The 19223-nt window shown below is 41.3% G+C and overlaps 1 protein-coding gene across 1 annotated transcript in view; it reads left to right on the forward strand.

The window, feature by feature from the left end:
• Positions 1-1060: 1060 nt before the first annotated feature.
• Positions 1061-19223, forward strand: part of ift140 (intraflagellar transport 140 homolog (Chlamydomonas)) — a 62410-nt gene continuing 44247 nt past the window's right edge. Inside the window, exons 1-17 of the mRNA XM_088324156.1 lie at positions 1061-1339; positions 6433-6588; positions 6646-6867; positions 8163-8281; positions 8355-8485; positions 8560-8735; positions 8800-8891; positions 11278-11384; positions 11448-11590; positions 12087-12290; positions 13504-13576; positions 13636-13727; positions 13796-13923; positions 13988-14105; positions 17262-17383; positions 17440-17587; positions 17670-17801. Coding sequence (XP_088180282.1) covers positions 6445-6588; positions 6646-6867; positions 8163-8281; positions 8355-8485; positions 8560-8735; positions 8800-8891; positions 11278-11384; positions 11448-11590; positions 12087-12290; positions 13504-13576; positions 13636-13727; positions 13796-13923; positions 13988-14105; positions 17262-17383; positions 17440-17587; positions 17670-17801 — 2151 coding nt within the window. The 5' untranslated portion in view covers positions 1061-1339; positions 6433-6444. The remainder of the gene's footprint in view (positions 1340-6432; positions 6589-6645; positions 6868-8162; positions 8282-8354; positions 8486-8559; positions 8736-8799; positions 8892-11277; positions 11385-11447; positions 11591-12086; positions 12291-13503; positions 13577-13635; positions 13728-13795; positions 13924-13987; positions 14106-17261; positions 17384-17439; positions 17588-17669; positions 17802-19223) is intronic.

Consider the following 19223-nt stretch of genomic DNA (forward strand, 5'->3'; position numbering starts at 1 on the left):
GTTACGTTTGTTGTAAGTGCACTGAAAAAAGAAATCTTAAAAGTCCCATTCCATTCGTGATTGCTCAGATAGTGCCAGCTCAAGATTTTTTTTTTTTTATGATGTCATGTTTTCGATTGGGGCAGCACGGCGGCGCAGTGGTTAGCGCGTGTGCGGCACAGTTCTGAGGTCGTTAGATCAAACCTTCCTGTGTGGAGTTTGCATGTTCTCCCCGTGCTTGCGTGGGTTTCCTCCGGGCACGCTGCTTTCCTCCCACGTTCCAAAAACATGCATGTCAGATGAATCGGCCGGCCCAAATTGTCCCTACGTGTGAATGAGCGAGTGAGTTATCTGTCTCTGTGTGCCCTGTGACTGGCTGACAACCAGTTCAGGGTGTCCCCTGCCCACTGCCCGGGGAAAGCTGGGATGGGCTCCAAAACCCCTGCGACCCAACTGAGTATAAGCGGTGCAGATAACGGATGGATGTATTTGATTGCTATTATTCAAAAAAAGCATTCAAGCGTTTTTAGTTGGGTTTTTTTTTGCTTGCGTGAGCGCATCGAACTTACATTAATCACAAATGAATGTGACATGCAATGAGGGATTGGCAAGTACAGATATGTTATTGGTATCAGTGCCTATTTTTGAGTACAGTATCGGCACTCACGATGGTGGGCTTACATTTAACAATCAAGAACTTAAAATTCAAGAATTTATCATATGGAGATAGTTTGTTCACCGTTGCCGTCACCACCAATAACAAGCGAGCTAATCGGAAAATATCTTAATCGATGTTACCACACTCCGATTCGGACGCATAATAAACCTTGTCAACAAATAGCGGGATTTATGATTTGTAAAGAATTCCAATAATATAGATTTGACGCTTTTTTTTTTTTGCATAGTGTGACATTTTTACGTGATAATTGTGACACAAAAATATTATCCTATTTAAATTTGCCCCTTATAAATATTTTGCGTACGGAAAAAAATCGCTTCTGTTATCAGCACTTCGGGCCTTTCCGTTAACTTCCGTAATTCTTCCTCTCGGTTGTTGTCAGGGGCAACAGCTAGGGACGCCGTCTTTTGCTGTACCCGGGCGGGCAAAACATGATCCTGGTATAACTGTTACCCACAAATATTTCTGTCGCAAAATGTAGGTATTAGTGGTGGGTTTTTTTATTTAGAAGGGCGCCACCGGTGATTTGGGCTCAGTTTATATAATTTTCCCAAACCAGCCGAGGTGAGAAAATCCAAAATGGACGCCGCCTGGAGAGCAGTTTTCAGGCTAGCTTCTTGGACGTAAATGACGACTTACATACCTTGGAAACATTTTTAGGAAGCAGAGAAACTGCCGGGGGTAAGTTTGTTTTCTCTGTGGAAAAACATAAACTTATGAGCACTTTGGCGTTTTATTAGGAATAGTTGTTTTCCCCCTTCTACTATCGTAATTTGCCAACATCGATTTTATCATTCCAAGTCATTTGTATAGCCTTTAATTGTCGCTTTATTTTATTTCTCTCAGTTCACCCAAATGCAATGTTTCAATGATTATCAGTCCTAAACAAATAGCTTAATAGCAGTTTAAGTGTTAAAAGCGAACTATGAAAACGAAGTTAAAAAAACAATGAACATTTGCTGATTTTGAAATAGTGATTCAATTCATAAGAGCCATATGTGGAAAAAGTAATTCCCCCTGGACCTAATAGCGACTTGGGTCACCTTCCACAACGATAACAGAAATCAGTCGTTTACGATAATTGGTAATGAGTGTTTCTCGACATTGTGGAGGAGTTTTGGCCCACTCTTCTTTGCAAATTTGTTTCAAATCTGCCATATTGAATGTTTTTTTTAAGCGTGAAATGCCTGTTTAAAGTCATGAAGCATTTCAATTGGAAGAACCTTAGTTTTTTTTAACAATTCAGAGGTGGACTTGCTGGTGTGTAGTGGTTTGTTGTCCTGCTGCATGTGTAGCGACCCTCTTTCATGCACGACACAAGGTTTCACAGTCTCTGTGTTTATTGCCTGCATCCAGTAAACAAAACAATACAAAAGTCAGGGGCATCTGTTCACGACTGCAATTATCTTCAGCGCTTACAAATTCACTTAAGCTACAGCAAGCAGACAACATGCGAGCACATTAATAATGAAACTTCCATAATAACAATGAACATAACTTTCCCACGTACCTGCATTCAGTAAACAAAACAATACAAAAGTCAGGGGCATCTGTTCACGACTGCAATTATCCAAAATATTAAAGATACAAAAAAACGGGTCATCACTCAACAGGCCGCACCTCGTGGCGTGTTTGCATCAAAACACGTTGCATCATCGTTTCAAGCTGTATTGCTTTACTTCTTATTTAGTGCTTTTTTTAATATACATCATTTAGCACAACTTATATATCTTTATATACAAAAATAATTTACGAAAGCAGCTTATATGTCTTGCAAAATATGCATTTTTTATCCAACTGATATTGGGCACATCTTACCTTCAGCGCTTACAAATTCACTTAAGCTACGGCAAGCGCTGAAGCCCATAAAGTGCCAAATGAAAAAGACAGTCGCAGACGCCCATGACTTAACAACTGAATGAGGTACCGGAATATTAACAGTAATACAACAAAAACACAGATTTTGTGAGAATTCAAAAAAACATTCAAAACAATCAAATTTCAACTCTGTTACACATGATCCAAAAGCTTTAGAGTTTGAGGGCACAAACTACTAGACGGAAGTTTTCCATTATTCTGTCAACCACAGCAGGTTGTCCTGGTCATGTGGTAGCAAAGCAACCCATGACCATCACACTGCCACCATCATTCTTACTGTTGGCAACATGTCCTTTTTGTCAAATGCTGTGCCATCTTGAATAGTGCTATATAGTAGAGCAAACACGCTGGTAATTTCGCTTGCTGGCTATTTTCATCCTCTCACTCACTAGATAGATAGATAGATAGATACTTTGTTCATCCCCGAAGGGAAATTCACATTTCCAGCAGCATCCCTGAGCTGAGAACAAACAATCGAGAACAATCGAAAATCACTATTTGGGTGTAATTGGTTTATTAGCTAATAAACATGTTTATGCATAGTCTATTGGATGATAAACATGGTTTTGTCTTGCCCCTGCGCACCTACATTCCCTTAAAGCACAGGTGTCAAAGAGGCGGCCCGCGGGCCAGATCAGGCCCGCTAAGGGATTGAATCCGGCCCGCGAGACAACACTCGGAGAAGCGCAAGAGAAAAACAAGCTGCAGGTTGAAATATGTCCACTTGGTGTTGCCAAAGCCACGTGCCTCTCACAAAGACACTGTACTTGTATTTAATTATTTATTTCTCTCTCTCTCTCTCTCTTCCACCCCTTTTCTCCCACTCTGTCTCTTTCTCTCTCTGTGTCTTAACCTCTTTTGCTCTTACTTCCTTTTTTTCCTTTTCTCTCTTTTCTCTTTCTCTCTTCATACCCTTCGCGCTTTGTTTTCTCTTTTCTCTCCTTCTGTCTTTCTATTTCTCTTTGAATTTCTTTCTCTCTCTCTCTCTCTCTCTCTCTCTCTCTCTCTCTCCCACACCTTTTCTCCCACTCTGTCTCTGTCTCTTTCACTCTCTGTGTCTCTCTTTTTCTCATCCTTTGTTGCCCTCTGTCTCCTTCTCTCTCTGTGTCTTTTAACCTCTTTTGCTCTTACTTCCTTTTTTCCTTTTCTCTCTTTCTCTCTTAATACCCTTTGCACTTTGTTTTCTCTTTTCTCTCCTTCTGTCTTTATATTTCTCTTTAGATTTCTTTCTTCCCCTTCTTTTCTTTTCCCCCTCTCTCACAACTTTTTATCTTTTGTTTCTCACGCTCTTTCCCTCTTGTCTTTTTCTTTCTTTGTCCCGCCCTCTCTTCTTTTCCCTCCCTCTTTCTCTTATTTCTTTATCTCTCTTTTTCTTTCTCTTTAATCGACTAGTCCGGCCCCCGACAGAATGTTTGTTCTATGGTGTGGCCCCGAGTTGAAATGACTTTGACACCCCTGCCTTAAAGGGTTGAGGGAGTAGTTGAATGATCTACAGTGAACTTTTACCCATCGCCTGTCTTTTTTTGGGGGTTTTTTTTTGGAGGGGGGGGTCTCAAGCACCCCTAGTTTCAACCCAACAACCCCCAAAATAACATAATTAAAAAAAAAAAAAAACGTTTTCTTCATACAGGACAGGATAGGTTTAAATATGATGAAAAACGCTTGATAAAAAATATTTTAAAAAAGCAAACAAAACAAAAATGTGAACAACGCAGCATCGGAAATACTCCCAAAAAATACAGCCCAACCTGACCAGGGTTGCGATTTAGCCCAACCCCGATTCATTTTCTTGTTTTGAGGGATCAAGCCTGAATAAAAGACCAGAATTTTCACATTTTATTTGTGAAGAGGAAGGAGGGAGAGGTTTTTTTTTTTTGTTGTCCAATGACTGCGTAGACGCGGAACAGGATGAAATCCATCGCACAGATCCTCATAAAAAAAGAAACTAAGAACAATGGCAGGTGTGTCATGAATTTACAGATTCATGGAAATCAAGTCAATTTCATGTTATTTGTAGAGCCCACAAAAAGTCTCAAAGTGCTGCACAGATTTGAGGCAAATTTAAACGCCGCACCCCTCCTTTTAACTGCTATTTTCAAGGGATTTTACATTTTAATATCTGACAAGCAGATCGGCGTTTTGCATGGCCGCTATTGGTGTGTGAGTGTGTGTGTGAATGAGTAAGTGTGAAGCACATTGTAAAGCGCTTTGGGAGGTCTTCATTGACTTGAAAAGCGCTATATAAATGTAGACCATTTAGCATTTACCTCCCACCAGGGCCAACTGTTTTTTGAAATTGATATTATTTGGGGCTGCTTGACCAGGGATAAAACAATTTAAGTAATTCACATTTTATTTCAATAAGCAAATGAATTAGATAAACATAGGTTCCATCCTGTTGAGAGGCATCTATCAAATAACACATGCATGTGTATTAGTATAACATACAATCATTACATTGCAATGCTTCTGCATGTAGACTGACTTACTTAACTCGGTCAATGCCATTACGTATAAGTCTCATCTCATCTCATCAGCTGCACCGCTTATCCTCAGTAGGGTCGCGGGTGTGCTGGAGCCCATCCCAGCAATCATCAGGCAGTGGGCAGGGGACACACCCTGAACTGGTTGCCAGCCAATCGCAGGGCACACGGGGACAGACAACTCACTCGCTCATTCACACCTAGGGACAATTTGGACCGGCCAATTCACCTGAAATGCATGTTTTTGGAATGTGGGAGGAAACCGGAGTGCCCGGAGGAAACCCACGCAAGCACGGGGAGAACATACAAACTCTAAGTATGTTTACAAAAGCATTGTCCCGTAAAGAGGAACACTTGTTTATTACACGCAATAACCAACATGGCAACGCATTCAACTGTATTTGAATAACGTCACAAAAGAGAGTCGTCACTGCCGTAAACAAGCAGTGGCGCTCATTCTTAAAGCGAAAGTAGTAGTTAACAACACTAACATTTAATCACACCACAGGCAATGTTCCCTTTAATTTTCCACGGGTCTGAGCGTTCACACAAAGTCGGCGAGCAACGCTTGAAACAACAGTGAGCAACAGCAATTCCAAGTGTGGCAACTAAGTCATTAGTAGTACGATACACAACTGTATTTAATCACATTTTTTAGTGGAAGTACAATGTTGGCAACAAGATTGACTTGATATAATTGGAAATTATTTGAATGCAACTTTTTCCCTGTTTTTTCTATTTTTTTTTTTTAATTCCTTTAAAAAATCTAATTGTGTTTATTTTTTCCGAGCTGTTACTTTTTTCTTTTTGTTCTCTATTTACTTTTTTTTCCTTTGTTTCTTTCTTTTCTTTCTGACTTTTTTTCAGAATTTTTCCTTCTTTTTTCTCTTCCTTTTGTTTCTTTTTGTCTCAGCTTTTCACTACTTTTTCATTTTGGTATTTTTTTCTTTTTTGTTCTATTCCCCCTTCCTTTAAGTCATTTGGTGCATAATTTTACATAATATTTGGTCATATAGGGATGAAAGAAGCAGAAACAACCCGAAGAGCCGTTTAGGACCCGAAAGAGCCGGTTCCTTTTAGTGAGCCGAGCCGAAGAAGCCGGTTCTCGAAAAACTCTACTGACTTTACTCAACTTCGTTCTACTTCAACCTTGACTTCATAATAAAATAAAATGGATAGATTTTCTTGTGCGCTGAGAATGTGCGGGCAGTGCACGATTGCGCACGCGCGCAGCTTAGAGGGAGCATTGACCACAGGGTGAATAATTTTTTCAAAAGTCAGTGAGCGAGAAATCTGGTCAGGCCCAAACGTCATGATTGACATTTTAGGCTCGGTCTGAATTAAGGGACGTGCTTGGGCCTATGATCTGACCTCTAATCCCTCGTGATATTTTCTGCTCACAAATCGGTCCAGTGAGGAGAGTCCATGGCGGTGTACTTCGACCACCGAGTGGACAAGCCAGAAAAGTGCAAGGAGCCGTCTCTCTTCACGTGGCACCCGGCTGTGCCCTTGCTGGCCGTGGCCTGCACAAGTGATCAAGGAGGAAACGTCAACGTCTACCTGCAACAGGTAAGTACGAGTCCGGACAGCCAATCGTTCCCCCAGTGAAATATTTTGACGATGCAGGGAGAACATGAAGAAAGATGCCAGGTGGAGCGTATTCAGCGCCCCACGGCGCTTGGCTGGCATCCGGCCAAGGCCGTGTTGGCGGCCGGCTGGGAGAATGGCGAGGTGCAGCTGCTGCAGCACCCTGACGGAGAACTGAACGTCCTGCCTTTTGCGCACCCCACCGCAGTCACGATGCTGGTGTGGAGCGGCGCCGGGAGCCGATTGGTCACCGGTGACCAGGTGACTCTCACATTCTCTTATTCAGTGGCCTCGCTCTTTTTCTCTATAAATATTTCTGTCTCTCTGGCTTTCTTAGTTTTGCTCTCTCTCTCCTTCACTATTTCATTCTTTGTTCTTTATTTTATTTGACTCTCTCCACTTTGCTCTTTCTTTTCAATTGTTCTTTCTCTCTCTCTCTCTCTGTCTCACTTTCTTTTCTTTGTTTATTCTTCCTTTCCCCCCTTCTATTGCTCTCTTTTAGTCACGCCCTTCTTATATCTATCTTTATTCTTTCTTTCTTTCTGTCACTCTCTTGCACCATTTTCCTGACTCCCTCTTCATCTCTCTCTTTATAAGAAATAAAGAGATATTCTTTCTTTCGCTTTCAGTTCCTTTCTATGGCTCTCTCTCTCTCTCTCGCCTTACTTATTTTGCTCTCTTTCTCCCTCACTCTTTCTTTCTTCATTCTTCGTTTTATTTCACTTTCCACTTTTCTCTTTTTCTATCTTTCTTTTTCTTTTGCTTTCTCTCTCTTTTTTGTTTGTGTGATCCCTCACTACCTCTCTAATTCTCACCCCTTCTTTTCTTTGTTTATTCTTTCTTTCTCTCACCCCCCAATTGCTCGCTTTTGGTCTCTCCCTCACTCCCTTCCTACTCCAACGCTTGTTCTTTCTCTCTCTCTGTCACCCTCTTGCACTATTTCCCTCACTCCCTCTTGTCTCTCTCTCTTGATTTCTTTATTCTTATTTTCACTCTCACTTTCTTTTTTTGGCTCTCTCTTTCTCACTCTCTCACTTTAATTATTTTGCTGTCTCTCCCTTCCTCTTTTCTCTATCTTTATTTCTCTTTCTCACTATATCTCTCACACTTATTCTTGCTCTCTCTACCACCCTCCTTTTCTCCACCTTTTTCTTTCTCTTGTTCTTTTGTTCGTTAGCACTTTCTCTCTTTCTTTTTTTTTACTCCTTCGCTCTCCCTCCCTTTTTCTCTCTCGCTTTCTCTCTTTCTTTCTCTCCCTCTCTATCCCTCCTCTATTTCCCGTTGTCTTTATACGGGAGCGGCCATTCAAGTTCCTATCAAATACCGTGTTTAAAATACGCTGCAGATGGAACTTGTGTTGAACTAATAAGTTGAGATAGCATAATATCTATCTTGTGCTGGCCATGGTAACATTAAACTTACGTGTTACCGCAAAAAAAAACCAAAATATCTACATATGACCCAAAACAAGTTCGTGGGCTGCAAGTTTGGAACCACTGTCTTATGAGTCATTTGTCAGCAAAATCATTTTTATTTTCTATCTAATTTTTTTTCAGAGCGGTGCGTTAGCGGTCTGGAAGATGGACGCTAGAGGGCGACTTCAAGATCATCAAGTCAAGCACTCATACAACTCCCCCGTCACTTGCTGCATTTTCCAGCCTGGTTCGCCCGGAGAGTAAGTCGACAACTTTCACCTAGAGAAAAAATAATCTCATCGTTTTTCCATTTTTCTTTTTTTATCGCGACAGCGACGTGAAGACCCTGGCCCGAGCGTCGGTAAGCGGAGACCAAGAGGCCTTAGACATGTTCAGCTGGAAGGGCGCGCCTCTCAAAATGGGGCCGCAGGAAGGACTGGCTTTCTATGTTGGCACTGAAGATGGTAGGGAAGAAAAAAACTGTTAGGTTGAGTGCCACCGACGGTTATTCAGGTCGTAACGCGCCGTCTCCCACCAGGTAACGTGCACGGTGTGGACGAACACGGCAAAAGCAGCATGCTCCTAAGCATGGACGGTGCCATCAAGAACATGTTCTACCTGGTGAGCGGGGAGGTCCTCACCGTCGTCACGGAAACCATGATGCTGTCGCAGTACACCCTCAGAGCAGAAGGGGGCGCTCAGGAACTCCGCAAGGTGAGCTGGGAAAATTCCCGCTGTTGCAAATGCCTTTGACTTTGACCTTTTTGAACATTTCAAGGTCAAGCTGAGCAGCAAGAGCGGTCCGAGCGTGGACATCGTGCAAGCACAGGACGGGCTGGTCGTCACGGCGTCGGGCGAGCAACTCATCAGGTTGGTGAATGAAGAAGTCAAAAATCATTTACCGTATTTTCCAGCCTATAAGATGCAAATAAAAGCCCCAAATTTGCCAGAAATTTGAAAGTTCGCCTTATAATATACTGCAAAATACAGTGGATAGATTAATAATGCATTCAGTGTTTTTACGTGTGCATTACACGTTACTACGTGAGCTTTTATGGTATTTGTGCAATGATTGATCAATCAAAAATATCGCCGACCAAAATCTGACCCAAATAGCAAATTATTTTATGCAACAGGAATCGAACTCAGGTTGCTGTAGTGAGAGCGTCGACACTTAACCAATTGACAATTAGTGACCAAAAGGCATTATATTTATCTCATAATCACATTGTTTTTATGGTGCCAGAAACAAATGTTAGAGAAGCGAGAAAACAAATAGTTGTCCTGAAAGATATGAATAAATGCAAAGTCCAATTCATAATCAGATACTCCAAAGAATTGCTTTTACTTTTTTGCGCTTATTCAAATCTTTCAGGACGACTTTCTGTTTCTTCCATTCTCTAACATTAGTCTCTGTAACCGTGAGTAAAAATAGTGTGATAATGAGATAAAATCTGACGTCTTTTCATATTGTATCAGTAACACCAGTGGTCGTGTGATTAAGTTACAGTGCTCTTGTCACCGCAACCCAGGTTCAATTCCTGTTGCATACAATGTTTTTCAAATTTGGTAAGCAACATTTTTTAACTGATCAATCATCGCACTAATATATACCATAAAATGTGCTACAGTATACACCATTAAATACGGTATGTTTTACTGAAGATTTAAATCCATGTGCTTTATAATCCACTGCGCCTCACGTATGAAAAAACAATGATAGACCATTTTTTGGTCTTGCGCCTTATAGTGCGGAAAATACTCAACTTTTCGAACAGAAATCCACATTCTTAGGGGAATACTTTATTTATTTTTCTATTAAAATAAAAACAAATAATATTAGCAAACTTTGTTTTTTAACATACAATTAAACATATTTTTCTTTATTCTACAATTGTTTTATTATAACATAAGAAAACGACTTAAAATGATCATAATTAGCCACCATCTCTTCCATATCAAACAATTGTGCTAATTTCAAAGAATTTACCTTATTTTTACTACTAGAACAAAATGTATTAAAATAGTCATTTTAGGTTTTCTTTTAATGATAAAAAAAACCCACCAGTTAAGATATTGTAAAATAAGAAAAATAGCACTTAAAATAGCCGTAGGAGATTGTGTTTTTGGCTACATAATCCATCCATTATCTTCACCGTTTATCCTCAGTAGGGTTACGTGGGTGCTGGTGCCCATTCCAGCCATCTTCGGGCAGTGGGCAGGGGACACCCTGAACTGGTTGCCGGCCAGTCGCAGGGCACACAGGCACGGACAATTTGCTTGCTCATTCACACCAAGGGACAATTTAGACTGGCCAATTAACCTAACATGCATGTCTTTGGAACGTGGGAGGATACCGAAGTGTCCAGAGGAAACCCACGCAAGCACGGGGAGAACATGCAAACTCCACACAGGAGGTTCGATCTCATGACCTCAGAACTGTGCCGCAAACGCGGTAACCACTGTTCCGCCATGCTGCCCTGGCTACATAATATTCATGTTAATTTTATACAGGATTTTTTCAAATAATATTTATTATTACAAAATTTATATATTGTTATGTTATAAAATCATACTTATCATTAGATCAAGTTTTGACTAAAGGATGCAATATTTTTTGGGCAGTGTCAGGTTGTGTTCATAGTATTATCTTCATTTATCATTTGAGTACTATGTAAAAGAAATAACCAAAGCTCCAAAATGTATTCAAATTAAAAAAATAATGTCAATATTTTTTAACTTTAGTTAGCCAAAAATCTTTCTGCTCATCATGGGTCCTGGAAATTTTTTTTAGGTATTATTTTAATTATTTTACAAGAGAATTACTGCGATTGGCTGGCAACCAGTTCAGGGTGTCCCCTGCCCACGGCCCGGAGATGGCTAGGATGGGCTCCAGCCCCCCCGCGACTCTAATAAGGATAAGCGGTACAGCTAATGAGATGAGATGAGACAAGAGAATTAACAGTTGAGATATTGTAAAATAAGTAAAATAATACTTATAATGGGACCAACTTTTGCTCAAAAGATGTAATCCTTTTTATGCAGTTTTTGTTCATAATATAATTTCAATTAATTATAATCTTAAAATAAAATACCTTTTTAGTTCCAAATGTTTAGATTAAAATTATATTTCTTAATGTAACACAAAATGTCTTACTGATAAGGGGTCAATCAAAAAAAGACACAAATAAATGAAGAAAAATAATTGTTCTTTCCAAAATATATAATACTGTTCTGTCGTGTTTGTTTCTGGTAGGCTGTGGGACCTGGAGGGAAACGAGAACTACGCCTTGTCCCTGGACGAGAACTTGGGCTTCGAGACGAACGAGACGCTCAACTGCGTCTCGTACTGCGCAGCCAAAGGTAAGGAGAAAAGTCTTTTAACATCAGTACCCAGAAGTGATATTTGCTATGACTTTGGCACAGAAATTCTGGCCGCCGGCACCAATCACGGGCGCATCGCCATGTGGAAGCTGGCACGGTGTCCCGAGGGTGACCGAGGTCACGCTCAAGCCCGGTGGAAGCTACAGACCCCCACCGACATAGAGGGCGAGGTTATTCAGCTGCAGGTAGCTCTGATTGTCATTGTTGGAACGCAATTACTGTATTCGGTAACGAGGACTTTAACACGTTAATAATAAAGTTTTGTAACTTAAACGTCTTTGCAACATGGTGCTTATTAAAATAGTTCACACATTTCGACGTCATCTATCCACTTGTTCTCTACTCGTTTGACTTAAGGAACCCACCAGAGACAAAATAAAAGTAGTGTCTCCGCTAAGTGTTTGTTTGCAAGCTCTCAAGATGACACAAGACAAGGAATATGAAGGCTTCACCGCTTCCGCAGATTGGTGTACCGTTTTTTTTTTATTTCTTTAGCGATGTGACCATTTTTAAGCAGTTTCATGTGGTCGCCTTAAGGCAGGTATATACAGTCTATGTAACTACAGAGGGTTTCACTATTTCGGAGGTAACAAAATTGTTTAAATGAAGTCATATGTAACTGGAACTCATTTCTTTTTTTCTGTAACGTGCCCAAATGGCTGATGGGTGGCGTTCTCATAGTGGGGCGGCGGCCTGGACCTGTTGGCGGCCAACAACTCCAAGACTGTGGTGATCCTGCACCAGCACTTGATGTCGGCCCACTGCAGCCAGCAGGTTGCGGCCGTGCAGCTGACGCCAACGCAGCTTAGCATCACACTCTTCCACACAGCCGCTCATCTGGCGCTGCACTCCCAGAATCACATCCGGGGCGTGTGCGTCACACAGGTGAGGTGACTGCTGCGGGCTGTGGTCCAAAGCCGACTTCCCAATAATTGGTACCATTTTATACAAGCACCTCTAAACACGAGAATTTCGATATACCAGTTTTTTCCTCGCTGTACAAAATAAAATCCAGGTCACGAGCAGTCCCTGATGCTACTGCTTGAGCAGGGTTCTTGAATCTTTCTGACTCAAGAGCCATAAAAGCAAAAATATTTAGATTTTTTTTTTAAGGGAGCCACAACATATATTTTAAGACAAAACTCAACAAAACCGCCAAACCCACTTTTCACACAAAAGCTAATTCCTCAAAACATTTATTTCACTGTGCCATGTTTTATGATTTGATCAAATCTATCAAATAAGAACAATGCCAGAGCGTTTGTCCCATAATATAAAAATACCACTTAAAATGTGTCTCCCTCCCACAGTTACTTAAAAGTTTTGAGGTTCATTTTGTCATTTCTGTCCTAGATAGTGGTTTAAACAAGATGCAAGCAAAGTTTTTTGGTTAAAATGTCACAAAATACTGCAAGCAAGGATACCAACGCATTTACTTTTAATGCAGACTGCGCTGGGCATTCTATATAAAAGTAAAAACTTTTTTTGAGACCTCCATCCAAAAATTTCCTTTTGTTAAATAAAAGCCCAACTCAAAATGAATTCCTTTTTAAAGGAGGAGTGCGTATTGTTTCAAAATTCAATGTTGCTATATTGTGTTGTGTAACTTAAAACAAGTGCTAATAAACACATGGAAAACAAACCACGAAGACTCAACATGATCTGAATGTACCATTTTACTTTTTGGCTGTCCCCATAAAAAGGACAGCGGGTATTATTGAGTGCCTCTTATTTGTATCAAAAACTTCCCAAAAAAACAATAATTTAAAAAATAAGCCAAAATGCAGTACAATGCAATACTCTTGTATAAAACTTGCCTTTTGTAAATAATCAAGAAATGTGCATAACTTGAGGCTCACCTAAAGGGAGCTGTCATTATTGTCTACCACCTTGCTACAAAGGCTACCCCCAAAAAGGTGAGAAAAAGGTGTGCTTTGGTCATTTTGAATCTCCGCAGTTTGTCTTCTTCAATTGTGCTTTTTAGCACTTGTTTTCAGATTGGCTAACCTATACAGCAACGTCTAGTGGTCAAAAAATATACACTGTCCCTTTACCCTCACGACAAAATGGTTGACAAAACATCAAACTGATTTGACAGGATTCTGCAACGGTTTGGAGCGGCAAGCAGGTGACTGTCTTCGAGCTGTCCAAGTCTGGCCTTCAAAATAAAGGTACGCCGCAAACTAAGATTTATTTTTCTCCCAATTTATTCATTTTATTTTCTGTGCAGGATCTTTCCCTTGTGAAAGCCACTTGGTGGCCGTCCACTGCGACAACCTTTATACTGTGGAAGCCAACCAAGTCCAGATGCGGTCGCCACAGGTTGGTGTTCTATTTTCGGAGAATCTGCTGAACTTTTCACTCTTCAGCGTCCTTTTTGTCCTCCTTAGGGCAACGTCAAGCAGACAATGGCCTTCTCCAAGGTAGAGGGCAAGCCCATTCTACTCAGCATCTGCCAGGCCTACCTGGCGGTGGGCACCGACATGGCGCACATCAAAGTCTTCAGCCTCACGCGAAGGTTGGTGCTCTCCGTTGGTGTCCCATGCGACATTTTTATTTGCTTTGAACGGTCTTTTTTGTAGACTGGCCAAAGAGCACTGCACCGCCAAAAACCTGACCGAAAAAATTCCCAATTTGGGAGCCCTTCGCTCCATTAAATGTAACGCCAACGGCACCCGAGTCAGCATCTTGATCACACAGGTGAGAATTCCCACTATTCTTAGCAACTCAAAAAGTAATGATTCCAAGTCCTCTTCTTGGGGTCTTGTTCAATCCAGAACAATGAAGACAGACACACACGCTCAATTGACCCATGCGGGACAGTGGCATTGAGCACTTATACTGATTTGCTGCTCTCATGGTCTTTTATCGAGAAAGTTTGAAGCATTTTAATGTGATCATAACATGTAATACAGGTAATCCCTGAATGGGAAATTTCACAAGCTGTATCGCACATCCTGCATGTCTTGACACACCAGGAAGAGGCCCCAAAAATGAAGCCCTTAGTTATACGAGAAATTAGTAGGGGCGGCACGGAAGCGCAGTGGTTAGCACGTATGCGGCACAGTTCTGAGGTCATGTGATCGAACCCTCCTGTCTGGAGTTTGCATGTTCTCCCTGTCCTTGCATGGGTTTCCTCCGGGCACTCTGGTTTCCTCTCACATTCCAAAAACATGCATGTTAGGGTTAGGGAGACACAAAAACAAAATCAATGGTAAGATTGTGGATGATCAAAAAAACAAAATCAACGTGTAACCAGGAAGAGACCCCCCCCCAAAAAAATAAATAAAAATAAAGACCCCACATGTCTTGTGACATAATGAAGAGGCCCTAAAAATGCTAGAAATGAGTAGATGGTTGATAACTAGAAGCATCACGTACTCTGAATGTCTTGTGACATCAAGAAAAAGGAAAAAACAAAAATCAATAGTAAACCCCCACATGTCTTGTGAGTCCAGGAAGAGGCCCTAAAAATGAAATCCACCCTGCATTTTTTGTGACACCAGGAAAAGGCCCCCCAAAAAATCAGTAATAAGACTTAGCGTGTTTTGTGACACCAGGAAGTGTCCAAAAAACAGATATTAATTGCAAAGAGTATAGTTTTTTTATCGTCGTACTTAAGTTAGTTAAGTTAGTTAGTCACTCCACAATAATGATGTCAAATACAGTCAGCCATCTAGTTAGTTTATTCATTGACTCAGTTTAGCCTAGAGAAACCTAATACAAGAGACCTAAAAGATTAAGTCTCGCTGCATTGAACACATTATTTTCTTTGATAATATTAATAAAAGGTTGTTTTTGAAATTACATGCATGCATTAATGTATTTTTTGTTGAAGAAAATAAAATTATCAACAATTACTTTTCATTCTTTAAGACTTAATTGCAACATCACAATAATACAGCTGCAATACTGTACTACTGCAGCAGAGATCAGTAGGGAGATGAATGAAACACTAAGTTGTGAAACATTGTGTGACACATAGTATCATTTTACTCATCACTAGTTGACAGTCTTAAATAAGGATCGGGGAAGTACTGTATTTTCCGCACTATAAGGCGCACCGGGTTATAGGGCGCACCCCCAAAAAATTGTTTTTGATCCTATATTTTCAATACATAAGGCGCACCGGATTATAAGGCGCTACAATGGGAACGTCGACAAAACAGTCAAATACTTCAGTCCAACTTATTACCGCCTTAACATTCCGAAAGCTTGCAAAGAAGCAAATACGTGTCTCAGACATGTACGGAAACAGTGTCTGTACGATGTCACCAATCACTCAAATGCATCGTTCCAAATATCATTCGGAAGGTTAAAGTCTTGGGATTCAAGAAATGCCAAACATTTCTTAGTTTTCATTTTATTTTTTGCTGGCAACTGTGTGGACAGCAAAGTAAGAATTTTATTGTGCAGGGAAACGGGGTTCTTTACTGTGCATATGACAATAAACATTTTGAATTGAATTTAGTTTAAAAATAGACTCATCACAGAAACATCAAGATCGTTTTAAAACAAGATACCGGGAAAATATAAAGCCGCATAGCTCACCTAAGTTCTCTTGCAGCCATCACGTACAATAATGATACGTAACCATGGTCTTCTTATAACCGTGAGTGTAGTAAATCCAGGAGAGCAAAATATTTACAAATACAGAATAGTGAAAAAATGTTTTCGTAATGCCGTAGTGCAACCCAACGTGTGATTCACATTCATCTTTTTCGGCCAATTGCAGGCTTTGTTTCGCCCCTTTAGCCTATGCGAGCCTGTAAATGATAAAAAGAATCCGCCCCATTTATCTCCGAATAACTTTAGCCAATAGTAACTGATTCAAATGATGATTGACACATTAGTTAGGAAATGAAACGCCGGTATATAAATCCCAGCATACACCGCGGACTACTTCGCCTTCGGGGGAAAATCTAGTCGGCGGCTGCTTGCCTTAGTTGCAAGACTTTGCGACTTAATATTGATCCATATATAAGGCGCACTGTATTATAAGGCGCATGGTCAGCTTTTGAAAAAAATAAAGGCTTTTAGGTGCGCCTTATAGTGTGGAAAATACGGTCACTAAAGGAACTCCGAGGAGGACAAGAAAAACAAAAACCCAGTCCATAAAAAGGCACGGCTGGAATAGAGTTTTACTAAAGCAGCGAGGCGGAGAGGGTTTTTTTTTGGGTAGTGCGGCCCGGTATAAACATCAGACAACCCTACAAAGAAAGTCAGTCAAAGCTGTCTTCAAAGGAAATTAAAAAAGACCGGTTTCCTTTTTTCAATCAGGCATAGAAATTAATTCTCCAAGTAGACACTTTGACAACATATCCCCTAGAGCTCCGACGTCACGTAAGACAAAATGGAACAAAACAATGGCGAGTCCCGTTGAAAAACAGACAGCAACTGCAGTAATCAGCGCTCATTTTTGCTTGGAGTAATCGGAACTTTGCCTACAGTGTCGCTGGGGTACTATTTTGTCTGGGTTTCGTGCTTTGATCATAAAAAGCTGCGTGGGGTGAGTTTACTTGCTGTCATGTACAGTGTGCATTCTTCTTTTTGTCTTTGTCTCCTATTAGGTTTGTGATTGTGAGTTTTCCTTTTGTGTTTTTCGCTGCGTGTCTTGTAATTAATATAATATTGTCCAAATAGCTCCCCCGTTATTGTGCGGGCTCCCGAAGGCTGCCACGTTAGCCCTGTTATCAGTCGGCTAGCTGGCTAGCCTGCCGTGCTAATAGTATTTGTTGCAGTAATGGTTTTTAGTTTTTGACTTCCGGTTATCCTAGCGGCTTACTGCATGTACTTGGAGTATATGATCAATGAGTTAACTCATCCGAGTTAATTGCCATTTCTTTTTCTCGGCAGGCGAACGGTCGCCCTGACCACAAAGTTTACTTTTACGACATTGAGATGGACACGCTCATTTACTTTGACTTTTCCAGCGGCCGACCGTCCAGCGGCCCCTCGCAACCTGAAGAAAACCGAAGGTCTGTCAAATTGTTTTTTCACCCTTGACCGATTTCACCGATTTATTATTTTGTAGGCGCTCCAGCAGGTCACCGTCAGAGGAGAGGGAGGTGAGCGGGCGCTTTCCTGTCTCGCAGTTCTGGGACGAAAACGAAGCCCGATTGTTCGCCTGCGAGACTGTGCCGCTCGGCTCAGAGGCGTCCTGGTCTGGCGACTGGGACATGGTAACGACCGTGGGAATAATCAGTGAAAATCAGCAAAATTAGCAATCCTGTTTTAGATTAAAGGCACCTTTTCCATTGGCAGGAGGACGTTCTGGTGGTAAGCTTTTTCTGCACGGAAGAGCACGGCCTCCTCCTGCAGGACCGTTACCCCAAACCAGCAGAACTTCAGGCCATGCTGGCCCTCCATGTGCCATATTATTATTTTAGCTGCAAGGTGATTGCCCACAAACGTCTCAAAAACCTTTGGCAAAAACAAACCTTTTATTCTCCTCTGATATCCCAGAAGAGGCGCGGAGTCTTTCAAACCCAAGTACCATATAATTTCGGACTAAAAGGCGCAGCTTAGACCTGGAAATTTGCAAGCATTCCTAATTATTTTAGCTGCAAAGTGAGCACTCAAAAAGGTCATCTGTGATTCCCTTTTGCCGTATTTTCAGGTCCATTAAGGAATACTTAGAACCTGAATATTTACAAGGTGTTTACACCTTATAATGTCATATATTTGTCAAACAGACCCAAATACAGGACAATATCGAAATACATTTAGGAACATGGTTTTCTCTGGATGGATCAGTCATCGCCACTCTGGACATCTTTCTCCACTGTTGACGGTTCCTGAACTGTTTGTGGGTTGTGGCAAAGTTCTTTCTGGTATTTCTCTCTTCTTGATCCATGAACTTTGCCCTGGAGAATGATCTTGGCCAGTCCTGATGATTTTGTGACGTAACGATACAATTTAAGTTTTTGTCTGCATACTGTTGAAAACAGTTCTTCGTAGGGTCCGATGTGCCCTCTAATGGTGTTGCGCGATGTTTTGTCTGCCACATGGGCTAAGTAGATGATGTCTAGAAGTTTCCTGTTGAAATCGCATCTCCATGCCCTGAATTTTCCCTTCTAGCTTTGTTGTGAGAGTCCATGTCTCACAAGCGCAGAGGAAGATGGAAGTAAGAAGCGCATGCATGAGCGTGATCTTTGATGTCACTGCTATGTTCTTGTCCCTGTAGAGTCTGGGAAGTGCGGCTTTGGTTTGAGCTATCCTGGCCCTGACTTCTGGTTCTGACCCCACTTCTAATATGACAGCTCCAAGATATTGCAATTTGATGACTGGGTCAAGCTCCTGGTTGATGGTGATGTGTGTGGTGATACCTTTGGGTGTATTGGTCATTACTTTAGTTTTTTCTGTTCTGATTTTCATCCCATACTGGGCTGATGCTTTGTCCAGGCGATTGACCAATCTCTTAAATTCCAGTTCGCCTCATGTCAATCCGGCAATATCATCAGCAAAACGGAGGTTGGTTATGGTGTGTCCCCCAATGCTGACTGTACCTTCATGTTACTCCAGAGCTTCGGACATGATCCTCTCCAGGAAGATGTTGGAGAGAGAATACAGCCTTGTCTCACACCGACTGAGGTTTGAAACCACGCTCCAATGATGGCATTGGCATACAGCTGTTTAATGGCTTAAGTTAATTTCTGGCCCATGTTGTACTACCGCATGGTGCCCCATGAAGTGGCTTACCAAACACCTTCTCAAAATGCATTAAACGAGATAAAGGTTCGTCTGGTGTTGTTGAAACTTCTCACATAGGATCCGCAGATTAAAAATCTGTTCTGTGGTGCTGTTTCCCTCCGTGAA

Source organism: Urocampus carinirostris, chromosome 19 (genome assembly GCF_059441175.1).
Source record: "Urocampus carinirostris isolate Australia breed hairy pipefish chromosome 19, RoL_Ucar_1.0, whole genome shotgun sequence".
NCBI classification, from domain to species: Eukaryota; Metazoa; Chordata; class Actinopteri; order Syngnathiformes; family Syngnathidae; genus Urocampus; species Urocampus carinirostris.